The sequence below is a fragment of the Vulpes lagopus genome, chromosome 2 (assembly GCF_018345385.1).
Source record: "Vulpes lagopus strain Blue_001 chromosome 2, ASM1834538v1, whole genome shotgun sequence".
NCBI classification, from domain to species: Eukaryota; Metazoa; Chordata; class Mammalia; order Carnivora; family Canidae; genus Vulpes; species Vulpes lagopus.
Window position 1 is genome coordinate 59,693,933 of NC_054825.1, and position 24,740 is coordinate 59,718,672.

The following is a 24,740-nucleotide window of genomic DNA, read 5'->3' on the forward strand; positions in this document are numbered from 1 at the left end:
AGTCACTAATTTTACACATCTAACTCCACCATTAACATCAATCCTTGGCCTGATAATTTATCTCCCTCTGAGTTCATTTCCCTAAGGGTATTCATTCACTCTCTTAGCTTTAATTATAACTTGCAGGCACAAAAAACAAAATCTACATCTATCCAAAGGAAACTGAAGTGTGGATAGAAATATATGTATGTACAAAAAGGTGTTCACTACATTTTTATAATAACAAAAAAGCAAATTAACAAACACAATCCCTAAATGTAAGCAGTAAAAGAACAGATTTGCTAAGTTACCCTATACCCATTCCGCGTAATATTATACAATTTTAAACCAAGTTTATAAAGAATCTTTAAGTGCATGAGGAAAATGTTCATTAAGTAAAATTTAAAAAAGAGGACACAAATTGAAAACATCATTAAGCAAACCATCATCTCAACTTTTCAAACACAGGACTAACAGGAAAAACAAAAACCAAATGGAAATAAATCAAAACAACAATTTTCTCTGGACAGGGAAATAATGGGTATTCTTTTCTTTTGTCGCTTTTTCTGTTTTCCAACTTTCTTTTCAATGATGACTATTAATTTTATAAGCAAAAAAGAGCTGCTGTTGTTTTTTTTTTAACCAACATCTTTAACTCCTCTCCTGGCACTTTTATCTCATAAATCCCAAAATTAGCCAGAAGAGTCCCAGGTCATGTGAAATTTAAAATGCTCAAAACAATTCAGCATCTTTATTTCCTCCAGCATTACCACACTCCAGTTATGCTACAACTGCAACCTTAAGTCATTTCTCTTACCTACAGAAATCCAATTCTTCAAATTCTGTCAATCCTTTCATTCTGGTATTTTTCCTTCCTTCTCCGTATTTTAACATCAAGTCCAAACTTCACCAGCCACTCATCCCTGTATTAGCACATCTGCTTCCTGAATGAACAAATGCTTTCCTTATTCTATTGTCTAAGCACTAATAATTCACTCCACCACAGCTAACTAGGTGCCAGGCACTGTTCTTCCTTGGAGCTTTACCTGTACTAACTCAATTAATATTCATAACCACCCTGTGAAGATAGCTACTATTTTTAGTCATGTTTTACAGATTAAGAAACAGAAGCACAGAGAGGTTAGGTAATTCACCCAAGATCACCCAGCTAGTAAGTGGCAATGACTGGATTTGAAGATAATACATTCTGGCTCAGATAATAGTATATAAATATGAGCTCTTCCAAGAGTGCAGTGGTGATCAATAAAAACCAACTTCTCTTTTCCTGAACTGTATAGCCCTTTGGAGCAAGTCGAATTCCCATTTCCGAGTCTATTTTCATGCTACCCCACTTCTGGGAGGACAATTCTTCTCTTCCCTAACTCATTTTCCATATCTCCTTCAAAAATCAACTCTAAATCCAACATCTCTGAGTTTTCCTTAAATCAGTTCCCTGACTTCTCAGCTCATCCTTATTCTCACAGACTCAATCGAAACTATATTAATGTGTAGTTGTTGACATTTTATATGTCACAGAGGTTTCCCTCACAATTTTACATTTTAGCATTCTATCCATATAATGCCTCCTTTTTTGGCCTATGTCCTACTCCCTTTCCCACCTTCCTAAAAGCTACTAGAATAGCAGGCTGCCCCAAGTAGATACTGAATAAACATACAATTAATTGATAAACCTGAGATATGTATGGCTCGACTATTTAACAAGAGAAGTCACTCATTAGTCTTTTGAACTGACATATTTAAATGTTTGTCTTCTCATTTTATTCCCTAAACTCAAAAGCCATTAGATTTCTAATTGCAACATCCTCATCCAAAAAAATATATTCAAATGATACCCAAAAGCAGTCTTACTAAATTTTTTTTTTTAAGTATCACATATGCTGTCCAGAAATAGCCTGTTTTTTCCAGGAGACTCCTTCTAATAGTGTTGCTTTACTCTCTTATGGCCAGAGCTATATCCAAGTCTTCCACAACACTAAGCAGGCAGTGACATTCCAGTCATGATTACCAATTGTTCAAGAATGGAAAAGACTATCTGCCTTCAATAAGAGATTATTCTAAACGGCCCCCATCAAATCTAAAATGTGAAAGCAACTGTTTTTACACTTAAGGTTCAGTATGTTCAACTTTATCTTCCTATTCCAAAAAAATTATTTTAGATTTCAAAGAAAAAGATGTACTAAAGGACAATCTAAAAGACAGTTGAATCTGTATTTAAATTGTTAATGAAAATATTAAAAAAAATTCCTTATAGATATGCCTCACTATATGTTAACAAGTCTCATTATCTAATCGAATTGTTCTCCAAATCCATTATAAACCATGACCACTTAAAGGAAAACTACAGGGACTGTTCTAAAAAGTACATAATACTCAGTTATAATCTTATCTCTAATTTTTATTTTTTCCAAGTTGATACTTTCATATATAGTTTATCTCTAAAAGACTCCTTTGCTACTTAGCTTTTACCTTAAATGAGTAAACCATATTTATCCTAAAATATTATATTTTTCTTTACATGCCTACTGACCCTGCAGTATTCATCACTACAGCCTGCCAAGAACAAATGTCCAATATCGTTCAGTTACCCACACAACACTACTAAATTTGAACAAGTGTGTATTACTAGACATTGTATTACAAATTTTAATACTGATAGGTACACACGATGAACCACACCGTACTCGTTACCTTAAGATACCTTAATTGAAATTAACAAACCTAGTTTAACCCTTCATATAAAATTATCATTCCTACCTGTATTACAGTTAAAACACACATTGATAACATTTTGGCTTTCTTTCTTGATTTTTTTTCAAATGTTACAAATAATTCCACACAATCTGAAAAGTTCATCCCATGTTCAATATGCTGAGCAGGTGTTTACTAACCTTACCATGGATCTTCTTTGATTACTTGAGAAGTGGATGCAGTTATAAGAGGGAAACACCAGGGATCCTTGTGGTAATGGAAATATTTTTGTATCCTCACTGTATCACTATCAATAACTTAACTTCCAATATTGTACTACACTTTTGCAAGATGCTACTATTGTGGGAAATTTGGTAAAGTACACACAGGATCTCTGTATTGTTCTTACAACTGCAAATGAATCTACAATTATCTAGAAAAAAAAATAATTAAAAAACTTTAATTTGATGAAAATTCATTTTTTCTGGCCCTATATCAATACTTTCAAAAAGCATAAAGCCCATAAAAATGAAAAATTTCCCCCAAAAAAGTGATCAGTAACTGAAGAATGAAAAACTGTATTCCTTTTAAAACTTAGGAGCTGGAGGGGGTCCCTGGGTGGCACAGTGGTTTAGCGCCTGCCTTTGGCTCAGGGCGCGATCCTGGAGACCCGGGATCGAACCCCATGTCGGGCACCCGGTGCATGGATCCTGCTTCTCCCTCTGCCTATGTCTCTGCCTCTCTCTCTCTGACTATCATAAATAAATAAATTAATTTTTAAAAAAGTTAAAATTTAAAAAAAATAAATAAATAAAACTTAGGAGCTGGAAAATAGTTCTTATAATGATTTCCAAAAATTCTGGGCAAGAAAAAACTGTGTTACAAAAATCTGCATTGAATAACAAAAAGTAAAGCTTTACTTGCTAAGTAAAACAACTTTCTGGAAATATCAAAGATAGACTCAATACATATATATAGATAGATAGAAACAACTTTCTGGAAATATCAAAGATAGACTCAATATAGATAGATAGATAGATAGATAGATAGATAGATAGATAGCTAGCTAGCTAGCTAGCTTACAAAATGAATACAATCATTCCCTTCCAAAATCTCTTACTACTTGGATTCAAAAACTTATAAAGGAAACTTTTTTTGATATCCTATAAACATCTAAACTACTAAAAATTAAACCCAATACCACAATTTAGTACTATGCATTCAAACTCTGAAGTTGGAGGGAATACTGGATTTAAACACCTGAACTACTTCCATTTTATCGATCCTTTCAACAAGTTTTCTCCTGATACTGGCTTAACATAACACAGTATCTCATTTTTAACTCCTACAGAGAGAAACACCTCTCAAGGTCACTGTAAGAACATCTCAGACTCAGAGAACATCTCATCTCAGTCTCAAAAGAATTTGAGACTCTGAATCTCAAATTCAGTCTTATGATAATGCAAGAAAATTGACGCCTTGATGAAGAAATAGTAACAGATTTCTCCAGACAAGTAATATTAAATACATTTGCATCTTTTCCAATGACTTGAAGTGTCAGCTATCATAAAAGGTGTTGGTTTGTTTTAGGAATAAGACTTTTAAAAAAATATGTTTTTTAAAACTATAAAATATATTGTATGCTTTCAGCTAAAAAAAACCCTTAAATCTGTTCTATTATTTCTCAAAAAAAAGCCCCATGTGAAATTAAGTCATCCTCAAAAAAAACGTAAGAAAGGAAAACATACAACTACAGTTTTCATGAGGCAAAGACCTAGGGTTTTACAGTGTTACTCCAAATATAAGAAAACTCTATAACTTTTAAGTCAGCTCTTCAGAAAGAAAGATCGTTACCTCCTTATATGCTGCAAATAAACAGGCATTAGGACGAATTATGTATCCTATGAAATCAGGATGAAGATTATTCAAATGTCAATAAAATATGTAAATAAAATACTGCTATACCAATTTCTTCTAGACATTCCCTTTAAGAAAACGGACTACAGAAAAACCACATCTACCAATATACTGATATAAAATAATCACTTATGCCATTATACTTTCCAAAAAATTTAAATCCACTAATTACTAAAGACCACTGCTTTTCTTTTTTTCTGGAATGTAAAACAAACCAGAGAGATAAATATAACTACATCCACTGAACATGTGTTTAAGTTCAAACTTTCAATGGGTAAGTAACAAATCTAACAGTATTAAAATTAAAAATTTCCTATTCCAAAGAATCAAATACTGTATAACTAGTTCTGCAATATAGACAATTTTTTTCTTGGCATAATGCAACAGAAAGGCCCACAGAGTTCCAATGCCATGCTTATAATAATACATATCAAGTTCACACATACTTTTTAGTTTCACACGCTACATAAATCACAGGATAATTTTAAAAAATGAAAAAAATAATTGCCTTTATTCTAAAAACAAAGTATTTCTAATATCAAGTTTCTAAAGTTCATGTCCTTGATATCAATGAGTATCAGTTACATATATTTTCTACAATTCAAGCTCAGTCTAGAACAGCAATGTCACTACTCATTTAAAGAAATATATTAAGCATCTACTATGTATCAGACAAACTGAATTTGAAAGTGCTAGTAAAGGATTATTAGTTGCAAAAATTGAGATACACTCAAAACAGTAGTGAAGAAAGGAATATGGCCTTCTACATTAATAATTTTTCCCCTCCCCAAAAAAGTGACAATTTTCAAATGATTACTAGTAAATGGGAAGGAGGTTAAGAATAGAGTTGGGGTTTGGCTGACATTTTATGATACCCTTTTGAATAAGGATAATATCAGCCTTTAGCATATTTAAAACATAGGATGCATGAAGAATGTAGAATGAAAAAAAAGGAAAGTAAAATGTAGAATGCTTTTATTTTGCTTATTTGAAGTGTTAAAAAACATACTATATTCTACTCACAAGCTGTAATTTCACCATGAAAAATAATTTTTTTTTGAAAAATAAATTTTAATAAAATATGTCAGTCAACTATTTTTAAATTGAAACACTTTTTAAATATAAAGTGGTATATAAGGTGTTAATCGGTTATATTTCATTTTTTCCTGATATTTTGTTCTCTTAGTATCTTAAGAAATTGACTATCATTTTACTAGGGAAAATAAAAGCACCGGTCAAAGAGGAATTACTAAATTTCAGCCTAGGGCTTTGACAGCTGGTTTTCTTAAGATGATGCTGTCCATGGCTTGCTTTCTTTTTTTCTTTCTTTTTTTTTTTGAAAACTAAGGAGTAAGTTTAACTTAAAAAGAAAATCCTAGGTTTTGAACACTGTAATGTATCTTGCTTCTGGACTGTTTACTTTTGAAAACATGAGTTTAAATAAGTTAGAAAAACAAAAAAAATGCATATTTAAGAAATATGGGATAAGTGTTCATAATGGAACAGAGTAGTTATAAATATACATAAAGTAAATTTAAAGACCACAGCACCAGTGTAGGAATAGGAATCTAACTTATTCTAAATATTGTCCTAATGTAATCTGAATGTGGAATTCAGTCATCTAATAGATGTCATTTGAAAATAAATCTCTCTATTCATTTATCTGTAACAGTACTTTAATATAACTGTTCCCAAAATTGCTAATTTGCTGCAGACTTCCAAGGGAATGGCCATCTTTTAAGTTTTACTGATTATTACTTGACTCAATTCCACTTTTCATACACATATATCAAATTACATTATTTCACCAATTGTTTAGAATCCTAAGGTTTAATAATGCAACAAGGCTGAAATTTTAGCAAAACTTAAAAATACACACATGTAAATAAACATTAAAAAAAAAAAAAAAGACCACACATGGACCACAGAGTGTTTTCTTCTGGTACTTGTCCAAACATAGATGCAGGATATAATCCCTTGTACTCAAACAAGACAAATTCAACTTAAAAATTCACAGAAAACAGAAAAATTTTAAATCAATGCTTAAATTCTCAGAAATATCAATGGATCCTGAAAGCAACAGTCCTCATTTGAGCCTTGCTTTTGCTTCTAATTTGAAATGGACACTACAGAATGGCATGAAGATATTAAAATACTTTCTATTTTTCTACCAAAACGTATCACATCACCAAAATACGAGTTTCCGATTTTAAATATCATCTTACCTGATCCACTGAACTGACTGCTTCCCAGTGTCGTTGGTCTGGTTTTCCCACTATTAACAGGTGGAGAAAACATCTACAAAATAACCCAAATGCATTTGTTAGTCCTGAAATTCTCCTAGACTCCTTGTAAACAAAAGTCCACCGAGAGTCATCAGTTACTGTATTTCAGAAGGAAGTGATGGTAAAATTGAAGATACACATTCAGACCCAGAAAACCTAATATACTATATCCTAAAGCTACCTGAAAATAGTTGCTATATTCTGCTCTCAAAACGCAGTCACTTTCATGAGAAAGTCTAAGACCATTAAGTTTAAACTGTAAATTTTTGTCCATGGTCTTCAATTATCTAAGACAGATCTCATTACATTTACATTACCATTCAGTTCAGTCAGAATTACATTCAATGAAACTACTACATAGAGTAAGGATCCATTATAGCCCAGTTTTATAAAGTAGGTATTGGTCGTTCCTCTTAACAACAGTTAATAAAGGAATTCAACTCACTGGAGATAAAGACAGTAGGCCCTCGGTTTCAGCTATTTTTAAGTCATTCAATTATGTCCCATGGTAAGAGATTCATAAACATGCAGACACTTATGTATGTACACACACACATTTACACGCATAAAATTACATGTACAGTGTCCAGCCAAAAAGGCTGAAAATTCTAGCCTTTAACTGGCTTTCCCCTAACTGACATCTTTCAGGTATTATAAATTCTATCACATCTTAGGGAGGGAAATGGGGAGTCCGGGGGGGGGAGGAAAAAATTTTTTTTCATACAAAGTTCAAAATCCCTAACAATCATCAGGGTCAGAGGGTGACTCAACCCAAGCTCATGGTTACATTGTTCTCCTTTTAACTGGTTAAATCAAATGACCCCTCTGGCATTAAAGTTTTAAATCTGCAAGTCTAGACATTACATCAAAGTTCAGGTGTCCAACTTGGGGGAGCTGGACTCCAGCCCTGAGAACTACTGCTCAAAGCAGATGGAGTTCACGCAGCCTAGTCTCCACGTCGCTTTCCGCCCCCCCCCCCCCCTTTTCCTATTTCTCTTTCTTTTTTTTTTTTCTTTTTTTTGTTTTTGGTAAACCTCAGCAGAACCCCGAGATGCCGCGGAAAGCTCTCCTACCGCACTGAAGTCCAGCAGGTCGCTCAGCTCCTTGTCGGTCCCTATAGCGGCCATGCGCTGCTGCTGGGGATTCATCTTCGGCCACTTCTAGCAGGTCCTAGAGCAGAGGAAACAGGCTCAGGGAGACCACCGAGGCCCAAAGTGTGTGAGGGGATGCGTGGGGGCGCAGGGCCGGCGCGGGAGCTCCCTCCGCCGCGCGGGCAGGGGGCAGGAGAGCCCAGCACCGCGCCGGGGCGGCGGATCCACGCGTCCCTCCCTCCGCGCGGCCCGCGAGCGTCGCCGCGGCTCCCGCAACTCGCCGCCTCTCTCCCGCAAGTTTCCGAGCCCAACCCTGCCCCCTCCCCGGCGCCCCCACCCCTGCGCGGCCGCCGGGGCCGGGGCCGGGGCCGGGGCCGGGGCCGGAGCCCGGGCCGGGGGCGGGGGCCGGGGCCGGGGCCGGGGCGGGGGGGCGCGGCGGCGCCCGGCCGGGCGGGGGTCTCGAGGGGCGGGGTGAGGGGGCGACTGGGCGTCCAGCGAGCGGAGCGGCGACGAGGGGGGGAGATGCGAAGTGACTCACTGGCTCGGCAACAATAGAACTGACAAGTTGCAGGGAACGCGCCGCTCGCAGGCCCGCGGCCGCCGCCGCCGCCGCCGCCCGGACGTCCCCAGCGGGCCCCGGGGGGCCGGGAAGCAACCCCCGCGCGCCCGAGGGGCGTTTTTAAAAAGAAAATACAAACCCCAACAACTCGTGTGGCGCTTGCCCGGCGCCCTCCGCCGCCGGCTCGGCCTCCTCCCACTTTTGCTGCCCTGCCTGCGGCCGGCCAGCCCCGGACCTGCCGAACAATGAGCCCCGCGCGGCGGCCGAGGCTGCCTGCTCCCCCGCGCGCCCGGGCGCCGGCGCCCAGAGCCGAGGGGGCCCCGCGCAGGCCGAGCGCGCCGCCCGCGGGCCTGGCCGCCCGCGACTCTCGCCTCCGCCCCCACTCCGCGCCCCAAGTTGGAGGGACCCCGGGCTCGCCCCCGTACAAAGGGGCGCGGAGTTGGGGCGCGGGCCGGGGACGCCCCCCCGGCCCCCCGCGCCGCCGGCGCGCGCCCCTCCCGCCCGCCCCGCCGCAATTACCTGCCGCCCGTCTCCGCATCCAACCTCCCCGATTAAAGTTCACTTCGGCCGGGAGAGCGGGCTCGGGCTTCCCCTCACACCTCCCGGCGGCGAGGCTCACTTTGCCCCGCGCGAGCGCTCGGATCCGGGCGGGGGAGGCGGCTCTCGGGCCTGGCCGCCCCTTCCTCCCGGGGCGGGCTGGCGGTCCCCCCGAATAGAACTTGTGGGTCTCCTCAGGCGGACATTTTTTTCGCTGAGGCGGCCTCAGCACCGCGCTCGGCTCGGCTCCGGATCCCTCCGCGCCGGGAAGAGCCCCGGGTTAACCCCCTCGTCCCCGGGCCGCTCCCGCCGCCTGCGCCGAGGAAGTGGGGCCGGCGGAGGGGGCGGGGAGGAGCCGGCGGGAACGGGGAGGGGCCGCCGCGCGGCCGGTGGACAAAGCCCGCGGTGGGGTGAGGCGGGACGGAGTCGCGGCCGCCGGGGAGGGGCGGGGGACGCGCGGAGGCGCCCCGCGAAGTAGGGCCGGGCCGCCCGGCGAGGGCGCAGGGCCGCGGGCGCCGTGGCGCCTCCTCCGGCCGGTCCCGCTTCTGCCTCGGGCGGCGGAGCGGAGCGGAGCGGAGCGGCGCGGGGCGGGCGCAGCTGCGGGCGCATCTGGATCCGCTGCCCGGGCCGCCCAGCCCGAGGCCGCAGAGCCCTGGAAGCCGCGGGTCCCGAGCGAGCCGCGCCGCCCGCCGCCCGCCGCCCGCCGCCCGCCGCCCGCCGGGTCAGGTCGGGTCGGGTCGGGTCGGCTCGGGCCCGGACGTCCCGGCCCAACAGGCTGCGCCGCGCTGGGCGCGGAAGATGCGCGCGCGGGGAGGGGAGGCCGAGCCGCCTGGGTCCGCGCCCGAGTCGGTGCAGCGGTCGCCTTCGGTGCGGAGCGGAACGCGGGAGAAGGGGCCCACCGCCGCCTGCGACTACACAAAGCGGTGTGGGCTCCGGCCGCCCAGACACGCCACTCGCACGAGCCCGCCGCCATCCGCAGTCACCTCTTCCCACGCGAGCCCTTCCCGTTCGGGGCCACCGACTTGGACAGCGGGACGAGCTCTCGGAAACGGATCAAGCCAGTGCCTTCATTTTGTAGGGATGGCCCAGGGAGGTTTGCTTGCACAGCCACTGTCTTGGCCCAAGTTCCGAACTTGGCCCGAAGAAATAACTAAACTTCAATTCCTTTCAGTTTGGGGATGGAAGTGAGGTTTTCTCCAGTGGCAGCCACTGTTTAAGCCAGTGGCTCGGTGAGCGCTGTAAAGAGCAGTAAAGGGCCAGGCAGAAGAAACTTAGAAGACACGTCCAAGGTAACGAACTGAAGGAAGCAGCCAACGCCTTGACGGCAACAACAAGGCCAGAAGGAGTCAGCGAAGCCCAGACTTGCATGGAAGCAAGGAGGGAGATTCAGCTGCAAATTTGCAGTTGTGCTTTATTGCAACCCAAGCTGTCCAGAGGGAGAAGGCAACTCTTGCTTGGGGCTGGGGGTTCCCATGGTTGTCAATGGGCACACCTTGGACCTTGTGCCAAATCCTGTGGTTGCTTCTCCATTACCCACTCTCCCTTATCTAGGTTAACACCCCCCTCCCCTTGTTTTTAGCCGTCACATCCCTGCCCTGGCTGCATGATGGAGCATATGGTTCCAATATAAGCAAATTAGCATAATGCCAACCTAAAAAAAGCAGCCATAGTCCCATCCCTGCCACAGTCACTGGTTGGCAGTGGGCATGACACAATTTGGGACAATGAGAGGAGCAATTTTACTGTGGCCTTTTGGGGAAGTTTTTGTCTATTTCACGTATTCCAAGAGAAGTTCATCGGCAACCTTCTCTTTCTGCATGTATTCCAAAAATCAGGAAGCATAACAACAATAAAAACTGAAGGAATATCACCAAAATGTTGTATGAAAAAAAAAAATTAAGGAGCCCCTGGATTGTGTGGGCAGCTGTCTTCCAAGCAAAAGGTCCAGCTCGGTTAAATAAAGCAGGCATGCAGAAAGCAGAGATATGATCTGTGGGCTGCCCCCGTGGTTCAGCGATTTGGTGCCGCCTTCGATCCAGGGTATGATCCTGGAGACCCCAGATCGAGTCCCACATTGGATTCCCTGCATGGAGCCTGCTTCTCCCTCTGCCTGTGTCTCTGCGCACCCCCCCCCCCTTTCTCTGTTTCTCATGAATAAATGAATAAAATCTTTAAAAAAAAAAAAGAGAGAGAGAGAGGTGATCTCTGATGATGTTTTTGAGACTCTGATGAAATGCCTCCGAACCCAGATCTACCTTCATTGATGAAACCAATAGGATTAGAGTTTTCTATTTGTAATCTAGTGTGTTCTAACTAATATACCCAATGGCCATTTTTTGTAGCAAAGACATACTAAACATTAGATGGGAAGTCTGACTAGAACTTTTAGAGCCCCTTCTGAGGATAAAATTCCATCACTCAGTGGTAAAACTGAAGAGAAATATTGGGAAAAGGAGAATGTAAGCCCACCTGAAGGATTCATGGTGTTTTCAAAAAAAAAAAAAGGAGGGGAAGGAGAACTAGTTTCTTCTTCTATAACTAATTCAGAAGAAGAAATAGCTATCTTCCCAAACCCTCAGCCATGGGGGCTCCCTCTCTCCCTTGAAGAAATGACTGAAGTTTTTCACATCTGTTATGGCCCAAACTGTCTTATACTTTATTTTCTCATTATATACTCCTTGAGCAGTAGGATTGCCATGTGTCTGTCTGTACCATGCACCTAACATTATGCTCAGAAAAGGGAGGCTAGAATTAAATCCACCCATCATTTGACATTATAACATGAATTTGTTTTTCATGTTATGTAGTTTTTGCATGTATCATTTTTGATAAAGGAATATTATTCCCACCAATGGATTTTTCCTGTAATACTCCAACATATATGGAAGGCAGAATATAAAAATCACAGTTTTGTGTCTCTTGTAACTAATTTCTAGGCCTTTGCTGACCTTGCTAGGAAGCCAGAAGGCTTTATTGAAAAGCTCAGGGAAAAACAACTAATGATACAAACTCAGTGATAATTTAGAGTACTGTATCTGTAGTGTAAATTAATACCAATCAATATTGAAATGTAATGAACATTTCTAACATGTACAGTTGGTGCTGAATGCTGCAAGGAACAGAAAATCTCAAACCCATCCTGCCTCAAGAATGTTATAGTCTGATATACTTTATTTCCCTGTCCATTCACCTTAGCCTGCCACTGGGCAGACTCAACAATTCTGTCAACAAAGTTTCAGTTCCCACTTTCTAAGGGCCCCAACGCTACACTCAAAAACGCGTACACAATTTTATGAGGGAGATCTGTGTTGCCCAGAGAAACCTTTACAGTCAAAAGAAAAGGTAACCAAAAAAAAAAAGAAAGAAAGAAAGAAAGAAAGAAAGAAAAGAAAAGAAAAGGTAACCAAGGCAGTGGGCTTTGCTTCCTTGAGAGATTGGCTTGAACTTGGCCCTTGATTTAGAAGGAAGTATTCTAGAAAGTTCATAGAAGGAAAAGGAGGAGGAAAGAGAAAAGCACTAATCAAGTCAAATGGCAAGTTGCTATCTAGATGGAGTGAGTGGCCTTGTAGCAAAATCTAACTAGAACCAAGTTTGAAGGGTAATGCACTCCCTTGGAGTCCACAGGAGAGCAGCTAGGAGTTCTTACTTTCTTTTCCACAGCTATCTTCTTGGGACTAAAGGGAACAGTTTTATGTAACAATTAGTTTTGTAAGTATTACCTTCAGTTCATGACACTTTGATCACTGATGAACTAAAAGCCAAGATTTTCCACTGGATTATAAACCATATTCTACTAGTCATCAAAAGTTCACTTTCTTCATTCTATTCTATTCTCTTGTAAGAATCCGTTGGAGAATTTTACCTTTTCTCTCTGTTCATTGGTAAAAAGAGTTCTCTATTCCTTGTTACTGTAATTTATTGCTTAAGCCATTAAATGGCTTGTATGAATGCTATTTTCAGACTTGAGATATCCTCTAATGGTCCATCTTATATCAATGCCTTTTTCCCCTTTAGGATGCTTTCTTTCATATTTCATAAAAGTATACATTTATACCAAAATCAAGACAAATTCAGAGCCAGAAAAGGGAAAAAAAAATACTGTCAAACACTCTAAAACATCAAACCTAGGTAGCCACAGATTTTAATTTTTTAAAACTTAGTATAGTCAACCAAGTAAAATAATTCTTTCCCATATTCCTGTATGTATCTTGGCACAATGCCTTGTACATAGTTGATGCTCGCTAAATAATTATTGAAAAATGAATAGTTCTGTGCTTCTAGGTAGAGATGGCAGCTTAACACTTGTTCTAAAGTTTTCTCCTTCCTAATATCACACTAAGAAAACAGTAAAGGGATTTTTAAAAAATATTTTTATTATAGAAAGCTTCAAGTATAAAAAAAGGTATTGTTAAGAACCTCTGTGTACTTAATCACCCACCTTTAAAAATTATGGATTCTTCATCTATCTTTGCTCCCACTTTTCCATTCTCATGTTAAAGTAAATCATGTCATAACATAAAATGACTTTTTAAGTATTGAAATCATGGGAATCCAAAGATGAGACAATGGCAACAAAATTTGAGGAGGCTGTTAGCTGGAAAAGCAGAAAAATGATAAAAGATGTAGCAGACTATTGAAACTGAATCTTAAGGGGACAATGAGGTAAATCAATAGTCAGACCTATATATACTGAAGTGTCACCAAAAGACTCATAACTAGCCAATTTCAGTTTTCTCTTGAAGTGAGGAAAGGATATAATACTATAAGGAGGGTTGGTTATCAGTCTGTTTAAGAAGCAATCAGATCCCCAGATTCCCTTCCCAATTCCATGCAGTGAGGCAAACAAATGCCTCTCTCCTACCGAGGTAAAAATACTGCAAACTTATTCTCTGCATATGATGAAACAGGATGTATCTCAGGGGTAAGAGAATTAAGTCAACATTTGTGTATTGGATGCTGAGACCTCCAGATAAGTTTACCAACTTGGTTCCCAGATTCAGAGCAGCTAGGCTTTCAACTTCCAAGGAGAAGATTAGAAGATCCTTCTTTTTTTTTTTTTTTTTTTTTTTTTAGAAGATCCTTCTAAATGGACTCTGATCACCCCAAAAGGAAAGACCTGAAGATACTAATGTGGGAAGTTCCCTAACTATGAGCCTGAAGAAATTACTCTAAGATATATTTACAACTGACAAATCCCCATCTGTATACTCAGAATCACAGCAGTCAGTTTATTGCCTTATTCTTAAATCTGAGTGGATGACCAAGGATTATCAGATTACTTAAGGGAACCCACTATCATGTGAGACATTTAGACATTTAAACTTGAAAATAGGAGAGTATAAACTTCATAAAAGGATTGGAAGAAAAAGTTGAGAAAATTCCCTAGAATGCAGAACAAAAAGAAAGGGCTAGTTCAAGAAATTCAAAATCCAAATCATAAGACCTCCAAAATGTGATGGGGGGCTTAAGGGGGTGTATGGGGATAGTCATCTATGAAACAATCTAAGAAAAATTTCCAGAACCGAAATACATGAATTACCAAATTAAATGGGTTCACCAAGAGCCTACCACAATGGGTAAAAATAGATCTATACCAAAGCCTGTGATCAAGAAGTTTGAGCACACAGAAGACAAAAGTAGACCTTAAAGCTTCCAGAGAAAATATTAAACAGGACAAATACCAAGGACTAACACTCAAATGGCGTTCAACAACTGTTTAACAACAATACTGGAAGCTAGAGGGCAGTGGAACAAGGCCTTCAAATATTTCAAAGAAAAAATATTTGCTAAATGAATTAGTGATTTGGAAGTGTCTTTTTTTTTTTTTTACAATTTTTTATTTTTAAGCAGTCTCTACACCCAGCTCGAAGTTAAACTTACAGCCCTGAGATCAAGAGCATGCTCCTCGGGCTGAGCCAGCCAGGCTCCCCCAGGAGTTTCTTTAAAATAAGCTTTATATTAATCATTGTTAAACCAAATACTGCTTTTCTCTGGTTTCAGTCAATGTGAGTTAGGGATAAAGAGATATGCCTAACTGGGTCAAATAGAACACACAGGGGAATCAGAGTGCTTGGGTGTCCAACTCTTAGTTTCAGCTCAGACCGTGATCTGTGGGTCCTGGGGATTGAGTCCCAAGATAGGTTCTGCTCTCAGTGCAGAGTCTGAGATTCTGTCTCCCTCAGCCTCTCACCTCTCCCCTGCCTTTCAAATATACAAATAAATCTTAGAAAGAAAAAAAAAGAATACACAGAGGCATCACCTGCAAAAACACATACAATTTTTACTTTCTATTTTTTCAGCATTTCTAAAGCATTTTGAAAATATTAGTGTCCTCTGGGATGCCTGGGTGGCTCAGTAGTTGAGTAGTTGAGTCTGCCTTTGGCTCAGGGTGTGATCCTGGAGTCCCGGGATCAAGTACCACATTAGGCTCCCTGCATGGAGCCTGCTTCTCTCTCTGCCTGTACCTCTGCGCCTCTCTCTCTCTCTCTCATGAATAAATAAATAAAATCTAAAATATATATATATATATTAGTGTCCTCTGAACTTTTAGCAAAGAATCTTAAGTATTATATTCTCTTTTGAATATAGTTAAATTCAATATACATACCTTTTACATCAAATGTCATTTATTCACTACAATGAGGAAAGCATCACAAACACCAAATGCCTGTTTTGGAATGTGTCTTTGCCGTGTATTTGAAGAGGAGGTGTCCAGAAACTAGACCAACTAATGGAACTGTCTTGGGAAAGCTGACAAACATCAGACTATTTATTATACTCTACCCATTTAAACTTTGCTTGGAATAAAAGTTTGAAAACTGATGTATACTACCAACAGGGACTGAAGACATTCCACATTTATGTAGTCAATGTATTCATCTTGTATGGGCATCTGAGGTGTATATCATACTTAGGAATGTCTATCTCCCTTTGTGATTATAAAAATAAAATAAAATTCACTCATAATTCTTTTCTAGGACTAGTAGTTTAACTTATTTGTGTTTAAATCTTCAACCTATTAGAATTTACTTTGAAAAAAAAAAAAGAATTTACTTTGATGTAAGGAGTGTGGTAGGGATTCAGCTTTTTTTTTCCAGTTGGCTATAGGATTATTCCCAATCATTTGTTGAATGCAATGCTCTGAATTAGATATCTATATTAAATTACTTAATTCTTTCATTCAGTTCACTGTATTAAAGAACAAATGCTCAATAATCAAGAAAGACAAGTAGGAGATGAAAGAAAATGAGGATAATCGGGAGAAATCTAAATTTAGAGGTTAAGATTTTTTTTTTAAGATTTTATTTATTTATTCATAAGAGACACAGAGAGAAAGAGTGGCAGAGACACAGGCAGAGGGAGAAGCAGGCTCCATGCAGGGAGCCCGATATGGGACTCGATCCCAGGTCTCCAGGATCACACCCTGGGCTGAAGGCAGGCGCTAAACCACTGAGCCACCCGGGCTGCCCTAGAGGTTAAGATTTTAAAAGATTCTGTTACTATCAGTGACAAGCTCATTTTTTATCACCTGGAAAGACAACCTGGTGTTTGAAGTTGATAACACTCTCAACAACTATTTTAAGAAGAGCCGTTCCTTCTCTATTATAATTATGTACAGCCCTCTCGTACTTAGGTTTTTAGTATGTAGAAGTTTTACTCTGTAGGAGTAAGGAGTCACTTATTACATGTGTTATAGGAAGAATTCTCTGTTCTCTGTTTTTTATCTCATTATCTATTTTGGAAATAATTAACCATTAACCTGTGATTGTAGCTTGCACATCCCTCTAAATATGTAAGCTGACTTCCATCCTATTATATGAGCACATGTGTGTTCGGAGCTACCTGACTTAAAAAGACATTCGGTATTAGAACCCTCCAGAAAGGAAAACATTGGCCTTAAATACATGAACATACAGAGCCAGGCCTGAAATATTCACAGGAGTAAGAAAATTCTTTTTTGGCTTCCTCAACTCTTCTTGTAACCTCAGCTCTCTAACTTCTGAAAATAAGCACAGACACATAGCACTTAGAAGAGTGGTTTTCTTTTTTAATTTTTATTTATTTATGATAGGCACACAGTGAGAGAGAGAGAGAGAGGCAGAGACACAGGCAGAGGGAGAAGCAGGCTCCATGCACCGGGATGCCCGATGTGGGATTCCATCCCGGGTCTCCAGGATCGCGCCCTGGGCCAAAGACAGGCGCTAAACCGCTGTGCCACCCAGGGATCCCAGAAGAGTGGTTTTCAAAGTGTGGTCCCAGAGGCACCCAGCTGGCTCAGTCAGTAGAGCACCATGACTTTTGATCTCAGGGTGGTGAGTTTGAGCCCCATGTTGGGTATAGAGATTACTTAAAATAGAAAGAGAGGAAAAAAATAAAACAACAACAACAAAGTGTGGTCCTTGGACCAGTAGCCTCAGGTTCTCCTCGCAGTTCATTAGAAATGCAAATGCTTGGACTCCATCCTTAGAAACCCTGAGGGTAGGGCTACCAATCTATTTTTCACAAGTCCTTTCTGTGATTCTGTTGTACACTAAAGTTGGAGAAACAGCACCCTAGAATGGTGATTCTATGAGGTCTTTAATGCCTCAGGACAATAAAGATGAATATGAAATGAATTGCCAGTGTGTATTTACTTTGAAAAGATAAAGACCACTGGGAAAATGTACTTAGCAAGGTAGAACAATGCTGAAAGGAATAGTGTGGATTCATAAACTGTTTTGAAATGGTTGCTAAAAGCAAATGTTATTGCTGGTGAAAAGTCCAGGAAGAGGTGAGATGCCAAGTTCAGCTTTCACCACGTGTCAGATCCTATGAATTTTTTCTTATAAGTCATTGGTATCTTAGGCAAATTCAATCTAGTATGATAAATGGCCTGCTTATTTTAACATTTATGAAAAAATCAGGAGAATGCATAGTCAATATTCTCAAGGTCTTAGGTATATGTGCCATTAGTTTCTCTCAACTAAGGACTCTTCAGAGGAAAAGGCTAGAGTCTCCTTTTCTTATTAATAACTGTATCTTCTGTCTAACCCTAGTAATCCCTCAGTAATTGTTTATTAATTAAATGAGAAATTGTACTTCCAGTGAAAGTTGCCTTGTCTTGAGTTCATTCCCCTGAGTGTTTGATAAAATGAATTGATTGACTTGGATTGGATGATTTAGATTGCACTTAATTATCTGCACTTTCATTTGAGAGGAGTTAGAGAACAATTGTTCTCATATACTGCAGAAATATTTTATTTTAGGACCATCTGTTGAATTTCTAATTTCACTTCACCAGCATTTTTATGCAATTAAACATTAAATTTTGGTGATTGGCACATTCTTCTCTAAATCCAAAATATCTTACTATAATTTTTCCTGTTTCATTTGCATTATAAGCCTACAGGATTTTTTTATTGTTTCTAATCTTTAAACATATCACCTTAAGCTTTCAAACTATATTCAGTAGCATGATAAAAGAATGCCATTGAATATTTTAAACATCTTTTACTTCTTCCAGAGTTGGGAATGAAACCTGAGGAAAATACTAGATGGGACTGGCTCATTATTCCCCAAGTCTTTGGCTCCTCTTTTCCAACTCTATTTCTAATTTCTATTTCTATCTTGATTTTACTTTATTTTTAATAAGCTATGTTTGATGGGATTAAAACTGGCAAAGATATAAGTATTCTTTATTTATTTTAGGGTTGTATTTAGTCTTTAGATATGACTAGGCTAGGATTAAAGAAAGTGAAAATGAAAGCATTAATAATCATCTAGAATACACTTCCATTTTCTTCAACATTTTTATTTGAACAAGTGGATTAGTATTTCATTTCTCTTTTAACCCGATAATGTGGTTTTCTTAGAAACACAGCTTCATTACATTCATTTGTTGAATCAAAAGTGCTCTGATTTGTTTTTTGATGAGCTCTGTAGGAACAGAAGCACTAATCTATAAGTAAAAACTCTCTAAGTTGGCTCTCCCAAAGTACTCCTGTATTGACTTGTGTGACCGTCAGTTACACCTGAATGAAGCTCACAATTATAATGAGATCAAAATCATAAGCTCATCCCCAAAGGATCCGTTAACTTCTCTTGGAGAAGACGGGGTCTCTTCACTACAGATCAGTCTTCTATTCCTGACCATCTCAAAAAGTATTGGTCCCAGGAAGGAATAAAGAATGCAACTGGCTCATCAGTAACATCATCTGTATGTTTTTGTTTTTTTTTTTAATGATAGTTACACACACACACACAGAGAGAGAGAGTGAGAGCGGCAGAGACACAGGCAGAGGGAGAAGCAGGCTCTATGCACCGGGAGCCCGACGTGGGACTTGATCCCGGGTCTCCAGGATCACGCCCCGGGCCAAAGGCAGGCGCCAAACTGCTGCGCCACCAGGGATCCCTGTATGTTTGTTTTTGCTCTGTCTATAGAACTAAACTGATTTGCAGATAGGTTATGTATAGAGGACATAAAGAACTATTGGAAACATTGGGATGATCTGGTAATGGGTAAGAAAGTGGGAGTGGGTGAGGACATATGTTCAAATGGGAACTAATTATCTGCATTTATATGACAAACTCAAAATTCAGATCATACTCTAAACACCATTTTAAAACCTAATTATTTAATAGACATTTTCAAACATCTACAAAGGTAGATAGAATAGTATAATCAGTGCCCTTGAACCTACCATGTGGTTTCAACAATTATTCAAGCATCCCCACCTCCAGATGAATTTGAAGCAAACATTAAATAGGGTCATCCACAAATCATTCAAAATGCTTATATATAAAAAAATAAAATGCTTCTTTGAACTATAATGACAAAATCATCAACACATCTCCAGTGTTTATAAAAATGCTTTAATATCATAAAATATTCAGAAAGTAACTGAATGTAGATGAATATTGTGAATAATGCTACAATGAGCATGGAAATGTAGATATCTCTTCAACATAATGATTTCAAATAAAATTTACCCCAATTGTCTCATGAATTTTTTAATCATATAGTTGAAACTCGAATACTGTGGAGTTTAGGAGTGCCAACTTGCACATAGTTGAAAATCTACCTTTACTTTGACTCCCCCAAAACTTAACTACTAGGAGCTTACTGTTGACTGGAAGTCTTACTGATAACCCAAGACAGTAGACCAACACATATTTTGTACATTATAGGTATTATATATTGTACACTATAATAAAGCAAGCTAGAGAAAAGAAAATGTTATTAGGAAAAATACATATACAGTATTTATTCAAAAAAATTCCACTTATATAAGTGAACCCCCACAGTTCAAACCGATGTTGTTCAAGGGCCAACCTGTAGTTGATCTGTTTAAATTGAGACCCAAATTTGGGGCACTTGGGTGGTTTAGTCAGTTAAGCATCTGATTCTTGATTTTGGCATAGGTCATGATCTCCTGATCTTGGTATCAAGCCCTGTCTTGGGCTTTGCATTCAACAGAGAGTCTGCTTGAGATTCCCCCTCCCTCTGCCCCCAACCCCATTCTCTCTCTCAAATAAATAAATAAATCTTTTTTAAAAAATGAGATCCAAATAAGATCCATAGAGCGAATTGTGTAATGTGTTAAATATTTTAATCTATGACATCCCCCTACTTCTCATTCAATTGATTTGTTAAAGCCACCTGGGCTGCCCCTAAATGTTTTTTTCTATTATTTATTGTTTAAAGAAAGGCTAATCAATAGGTATATTTATGGCCAGGCCTATAAATCATGACATATCATTCAGCTATTATATATATCTAACTCTAGGGTGGAGTTTGCAAACAATTAATTAAAAGGTAGCCGCAAATATAATATAAAATCACTGTGGGGGAACACTATTTATTTTAGTCCCTAACACTCATCACCCCCTAAGGATATTCTACTTCTTGGAACTGCAATCCCTTTCACAGTCCCTGGACACTTAATTACTAGGCAAGAGGATAAGGTAAGGCTTGATGAGAGTATGATAAATGGAAGATTTTTGTTGATAAACTGTATTGGCTGGCTCACTGATAATTATGCAAAAGGTTATAAAAAGAGAGTCACCATATCCCAATCACCCCAAATTCCCTATTTGGCTGATTGGAAATATTTGGACTGGCTAAAATGTTAAAGTGACTTAAAACATCTTCCAATAAATACAATTGGTATACATCTTGGAATACTAAAAGTTTTCTTTAATTTTTGAATGGGATGCTTCTAATTTCAATTGGTAGATGATATGATCTGCCTCTTTCTGAGGCAGAATGTTTGAAAGCTCTTTCCTTTAGGAAGAAAATGAAATTATAATAGCAGTTTTCAGAGGGAAGCCAATGGTGATGTCATCACTCATTGCCTTTATTTACTCAGTTCATGTGGTCAGGTTCTGTGGGATAAAGGTGCTATTGGTCAAAACTCATTATATGAAGTTAGTTGCAATTCATAGGTGTGATAAAAAAATTAACTCACCCTACAGAACAGTTAATATTCAGGGTTAACAGAACATTCACCTTCATATTATAGGGGGGGAATCTTAAGCATTAAATGCTTATAAGGAGAACTCAAAGTGGGTTTGAAACTTTATAGAATTTTGATGTTCTGATCTCAGGATACTTAGAGCCTACCATGGCAAGATAGAAAACTGGTGTAAATACTTTCCTATACGCAATAACAATAATGTTCTTTCTTTCTGCTAATTTTTGAACATTGTGGTAAAAGACTTTTGTGATGATTATGATTGCCAAATAAATACTGTTATATTTGAATTTCAAGTATACTAGGAATAATTTTTTTAAAGATATTATTTACTCGTGAGAGGCAGAGAGAGGCAGAGACATAGGCAGAGGGAGAAGTGGAGGGAGAAGCAGGCTCCCTGCGGGGAACCTGATGCAGGACTCGATCCCAGGACCCCAGGATCACAACCTGAGCTGAAGGCAAACACCCAACCACTGAGCAAAAAGTGCCCCTACAAGGAATGCTTTTTTAGTATAAATATGTACCAAATATTTCATGGAACATATTTATTCTAAAGATGATTTGTTCTTGATCTAAAATTCAGATTTAATTGGGCATCCTGCATTCAATCTGGCAACCCTGTGGATAAATAGAGCCTAATGGTGACTGATCTTTGAAAATGAAAAAGAAGTACATGTTGTATAATGCACAACAACACTTCTAAAACTTTAATGTGCATACAAATTACCTTGGCTACTTGTTAGAAAACAGATCTTGATTCTGCAGATCTAAAATAGGACCTGAGATTCTGCATTTCTAACAACCTGCTGCTTTGTATTGATGTTGTTATTCCATGAACCATAATTTGTGCAAGGCTATCATGGACGTCTTTTGCCCTTGGTTGTTTTTGTTTTGGTGGCCCAGCATCTGAACTCTCTTACCTTAGGGAATTCACTGATATGTGACTCTTGGAAGAAAGTGAAGCCCCATTCTCACTATCTAGAAACTGAGAGAAGTTGTCAAATACTTTACCACCTGCCTTTGCAGCCTGGATTCAGGTACAAAACCTGCCTTTGGCCAATCAGAATCACCTGCATGGCCTTGAATAGAGAACTAGAAACACGAGGAAGCAATGATAGCTATCAATTCTCATGCAACAGTGCAGTTATGGCCAAATCAAATTCCCAGGGCAGCGACAGTGGTGGAAGAAAGGGGCAGATAGTTGAGTGTGCTTAGCAGGATCAGTGATAGCAGTCTTCTCACCATGCTTGTCTCTGCAGCATGACTTTGGGTATTGTTCTTGTCTGCACAGCTCTGAGCTTGGTTCTCAACCCCCATAATAATTCTGTGAGTTGGCCACTGTCTTTACTACTAAATTAGTCAGAATTGATTTTCATTGCTTGAATCTAAGAACCCTGATGAAGCCAAAGGGTCTGCCAGAAGATAGCTGGCTTGCACAGCGCATCAATTGCAGTACGCGTATGAAATTCCACTTAGGTCACCACTCAGGATGATCTCTGCCACACAGGGTGAAGACAATTCTGTGAGAGGTACAACCTCCTCTTGATGGAAGAGTATCTATTTCCTGGCATACATCTCCATGCCTTTTCTGGTGATGAGGTTTCTGACAATGACTAGTCTTGGTTTAAGAGAACTAGATTTATATGCTAACTCTGTAATTAACTAGTTATGTCACTTTGAGCAAATCACTTAACCCCTGTGAGTTCCATTTTCTTGCCTATGAAAGGGAATTTAAAAATAAAAGAAATTAAGACTACATGTGTATTATTGCATTTTTCATTATAATTGTTTTTTTTTACAATTTTATTGAGGTATAGTTTATATATTAACACATTCATCCCTTTTTGAGTATATGCAATTCAATGATTTTTAGTAAATTTATCGAGTTATGTAGTCATTACTATAACCAATTTTTAAAACATTTGCATAACCCCGGTAAGATCCTTCATGATTATTTACAGTCAATGCCCATTCCCACCACTAAGTTATCTTCTGTATTTATAGATTTACCTTTCCTGGGTATTTCATATATATAGAACCACACATTCATAATTATCTGTTACACTAGTTTTTTCCCTTCTATATGGTGAGTTTCCAAAAGGCCTTTGTTCATTTGAGCTGTTATCTTTATTGAAGCATTAATAGCACAGTGCTTTGTACATAGTACAAGAACTCAAGATAATAAAATAAAAAGACACTGTTAATTTCTTACAAAGTTGTTGTGAGAATTAAAGAGCCTATTAGGTTCTTGCTACTCAAAATGTTGTTCCTGGACCAGCAGCATCACCCAAAATCTAGTTAGAAATGTGGTCTTGGGTCCCATCTCAGACTTAGAACCTGCAGTTTCATAAGATTCTCAGGTGATTTATATTCTCATTAAGGCTTGAGAAACAATGCTCTATACTCTAAATTCTAGGGCAGAGATTATGTGTGGCACATAGTAGGCACTCAATACTATTTGTTGTATGAATAAATGGTGATTCATATGAAAACATTTTGAAAACTGTTCAAGGCCTACATACATGAGATTGCCAAAGAATAGAAGTGTGCATTTTTGGCTTAACTAAAATCTGTTAAAGAAACAGTTTGGACTGATATTTTATAATGCCAGTTTATGTACTGAAGCAAACATATTTATTTTTATTACATTTAAATGACAATTTCATGAGGAAAACCCAGTTTTAGATGAAAAAAAATGATAGTCCTTAACTAAAATGGACTTTATAGTGAGTTTATTAGCATGACAGTTAATTATAAAACTTCTTACTTCTAAAGGTTGACAAAATTTATTGCAGTTCCCTCTTCTATGAGATAAGAACTTGATCAACAGCTAAGAAGCCAGAGTCAGACTTTAAGAGACAGGATTGGTATATGTTATATAGTTAGCTTCAACATTTAACAAGGAAAGCCTATCTAGTTTCCCACTTAGAATAGGCTCTAAATGCTCTAATTTATTCATTTAATCATTCTTCAAATCATCAACATTTATCAAATTTGTCACTATTTGACAAGTTCTATCCAGCTTTCTGATGGATTACCAGGTACAATATTCTTGAGGAATTCCATATCAATTCAATAATGATAGCTTTTTAACTACATAGGCTAACAAAAGATTTTTCATGCTTTATTAATTCATGAATGTTAAAGCCTTAAAATACTATAAAAATTAAACTACATTAGTTATATGTTTAAAAATGTATTGGAAAAGATA

General features: G+C 39.2%; 2 protein-coding genes across 10 annotated transcripts in view; both read right to left on the reverse strand.

Annotated features, from left to right (window-relative positions):
- TCF12 (transcription factor 12) overlaps positions 1–9,305 on the reverse strand; it is a 383,835-nt gene extending 374,530 nt beyond the window's left edge. For 2 of the 9 annotated variants that reach the window (XM_041743077.1, XM_041743075.1), the window contains exons 1-3: positions 9,060–9,305; positions 7,964–8,060; positions 6,831–6,903 (exon numbers count right to left, since the gene is read on the reverse strand). In XM_041743077.1, the coding sequence (XP_041599011.1) occupies positions 6,831–6,903; positions 7,964–8,038 (148 nt within the window). In that variant the 5' untranslated portion in view covers positions 8,039–8,060; positions 9,060–9,305. Of the gene's footprint in view, positions 1–6,830; positions 6,904–7,963; positions 8,061–8,679; positions 8,817–9,059 lie in introns of those variants that run through there. The other 7 variants (XM_041743082.1, XM_041743078.1, XM_041743079.1 and 4 more) reach the window with 6 other exon arrangements.
- A 52-nt stretch (positions 9,306–9,357) lies between these two features.
- On the reverse strand, positions 9,358–10,050 carry LOC121477313 (translation initiation factor IF-2-like). Its single transcript, XM_041731509.1, has one exon. The coding sequence runs from the start codon at positions 10,048–10,050 to the stop codon at positions 9,358–9,360; it is 693 nt and encodes a 230-aa protein (XP_041587443.1).
- Between the last annotated feature and the right edge of the window lie 14,690 nt (positions 10,051–24,740).

Coding starts and splice junctions, on each gene's coding strand:
- LOC121477313 (XM_041731509.1), bottom strand. CDS start 10,050: ATGGCGGCGGGCTCGTGCGAGTGGCGTGTCTGGGCGGCCGGAGCCCAC.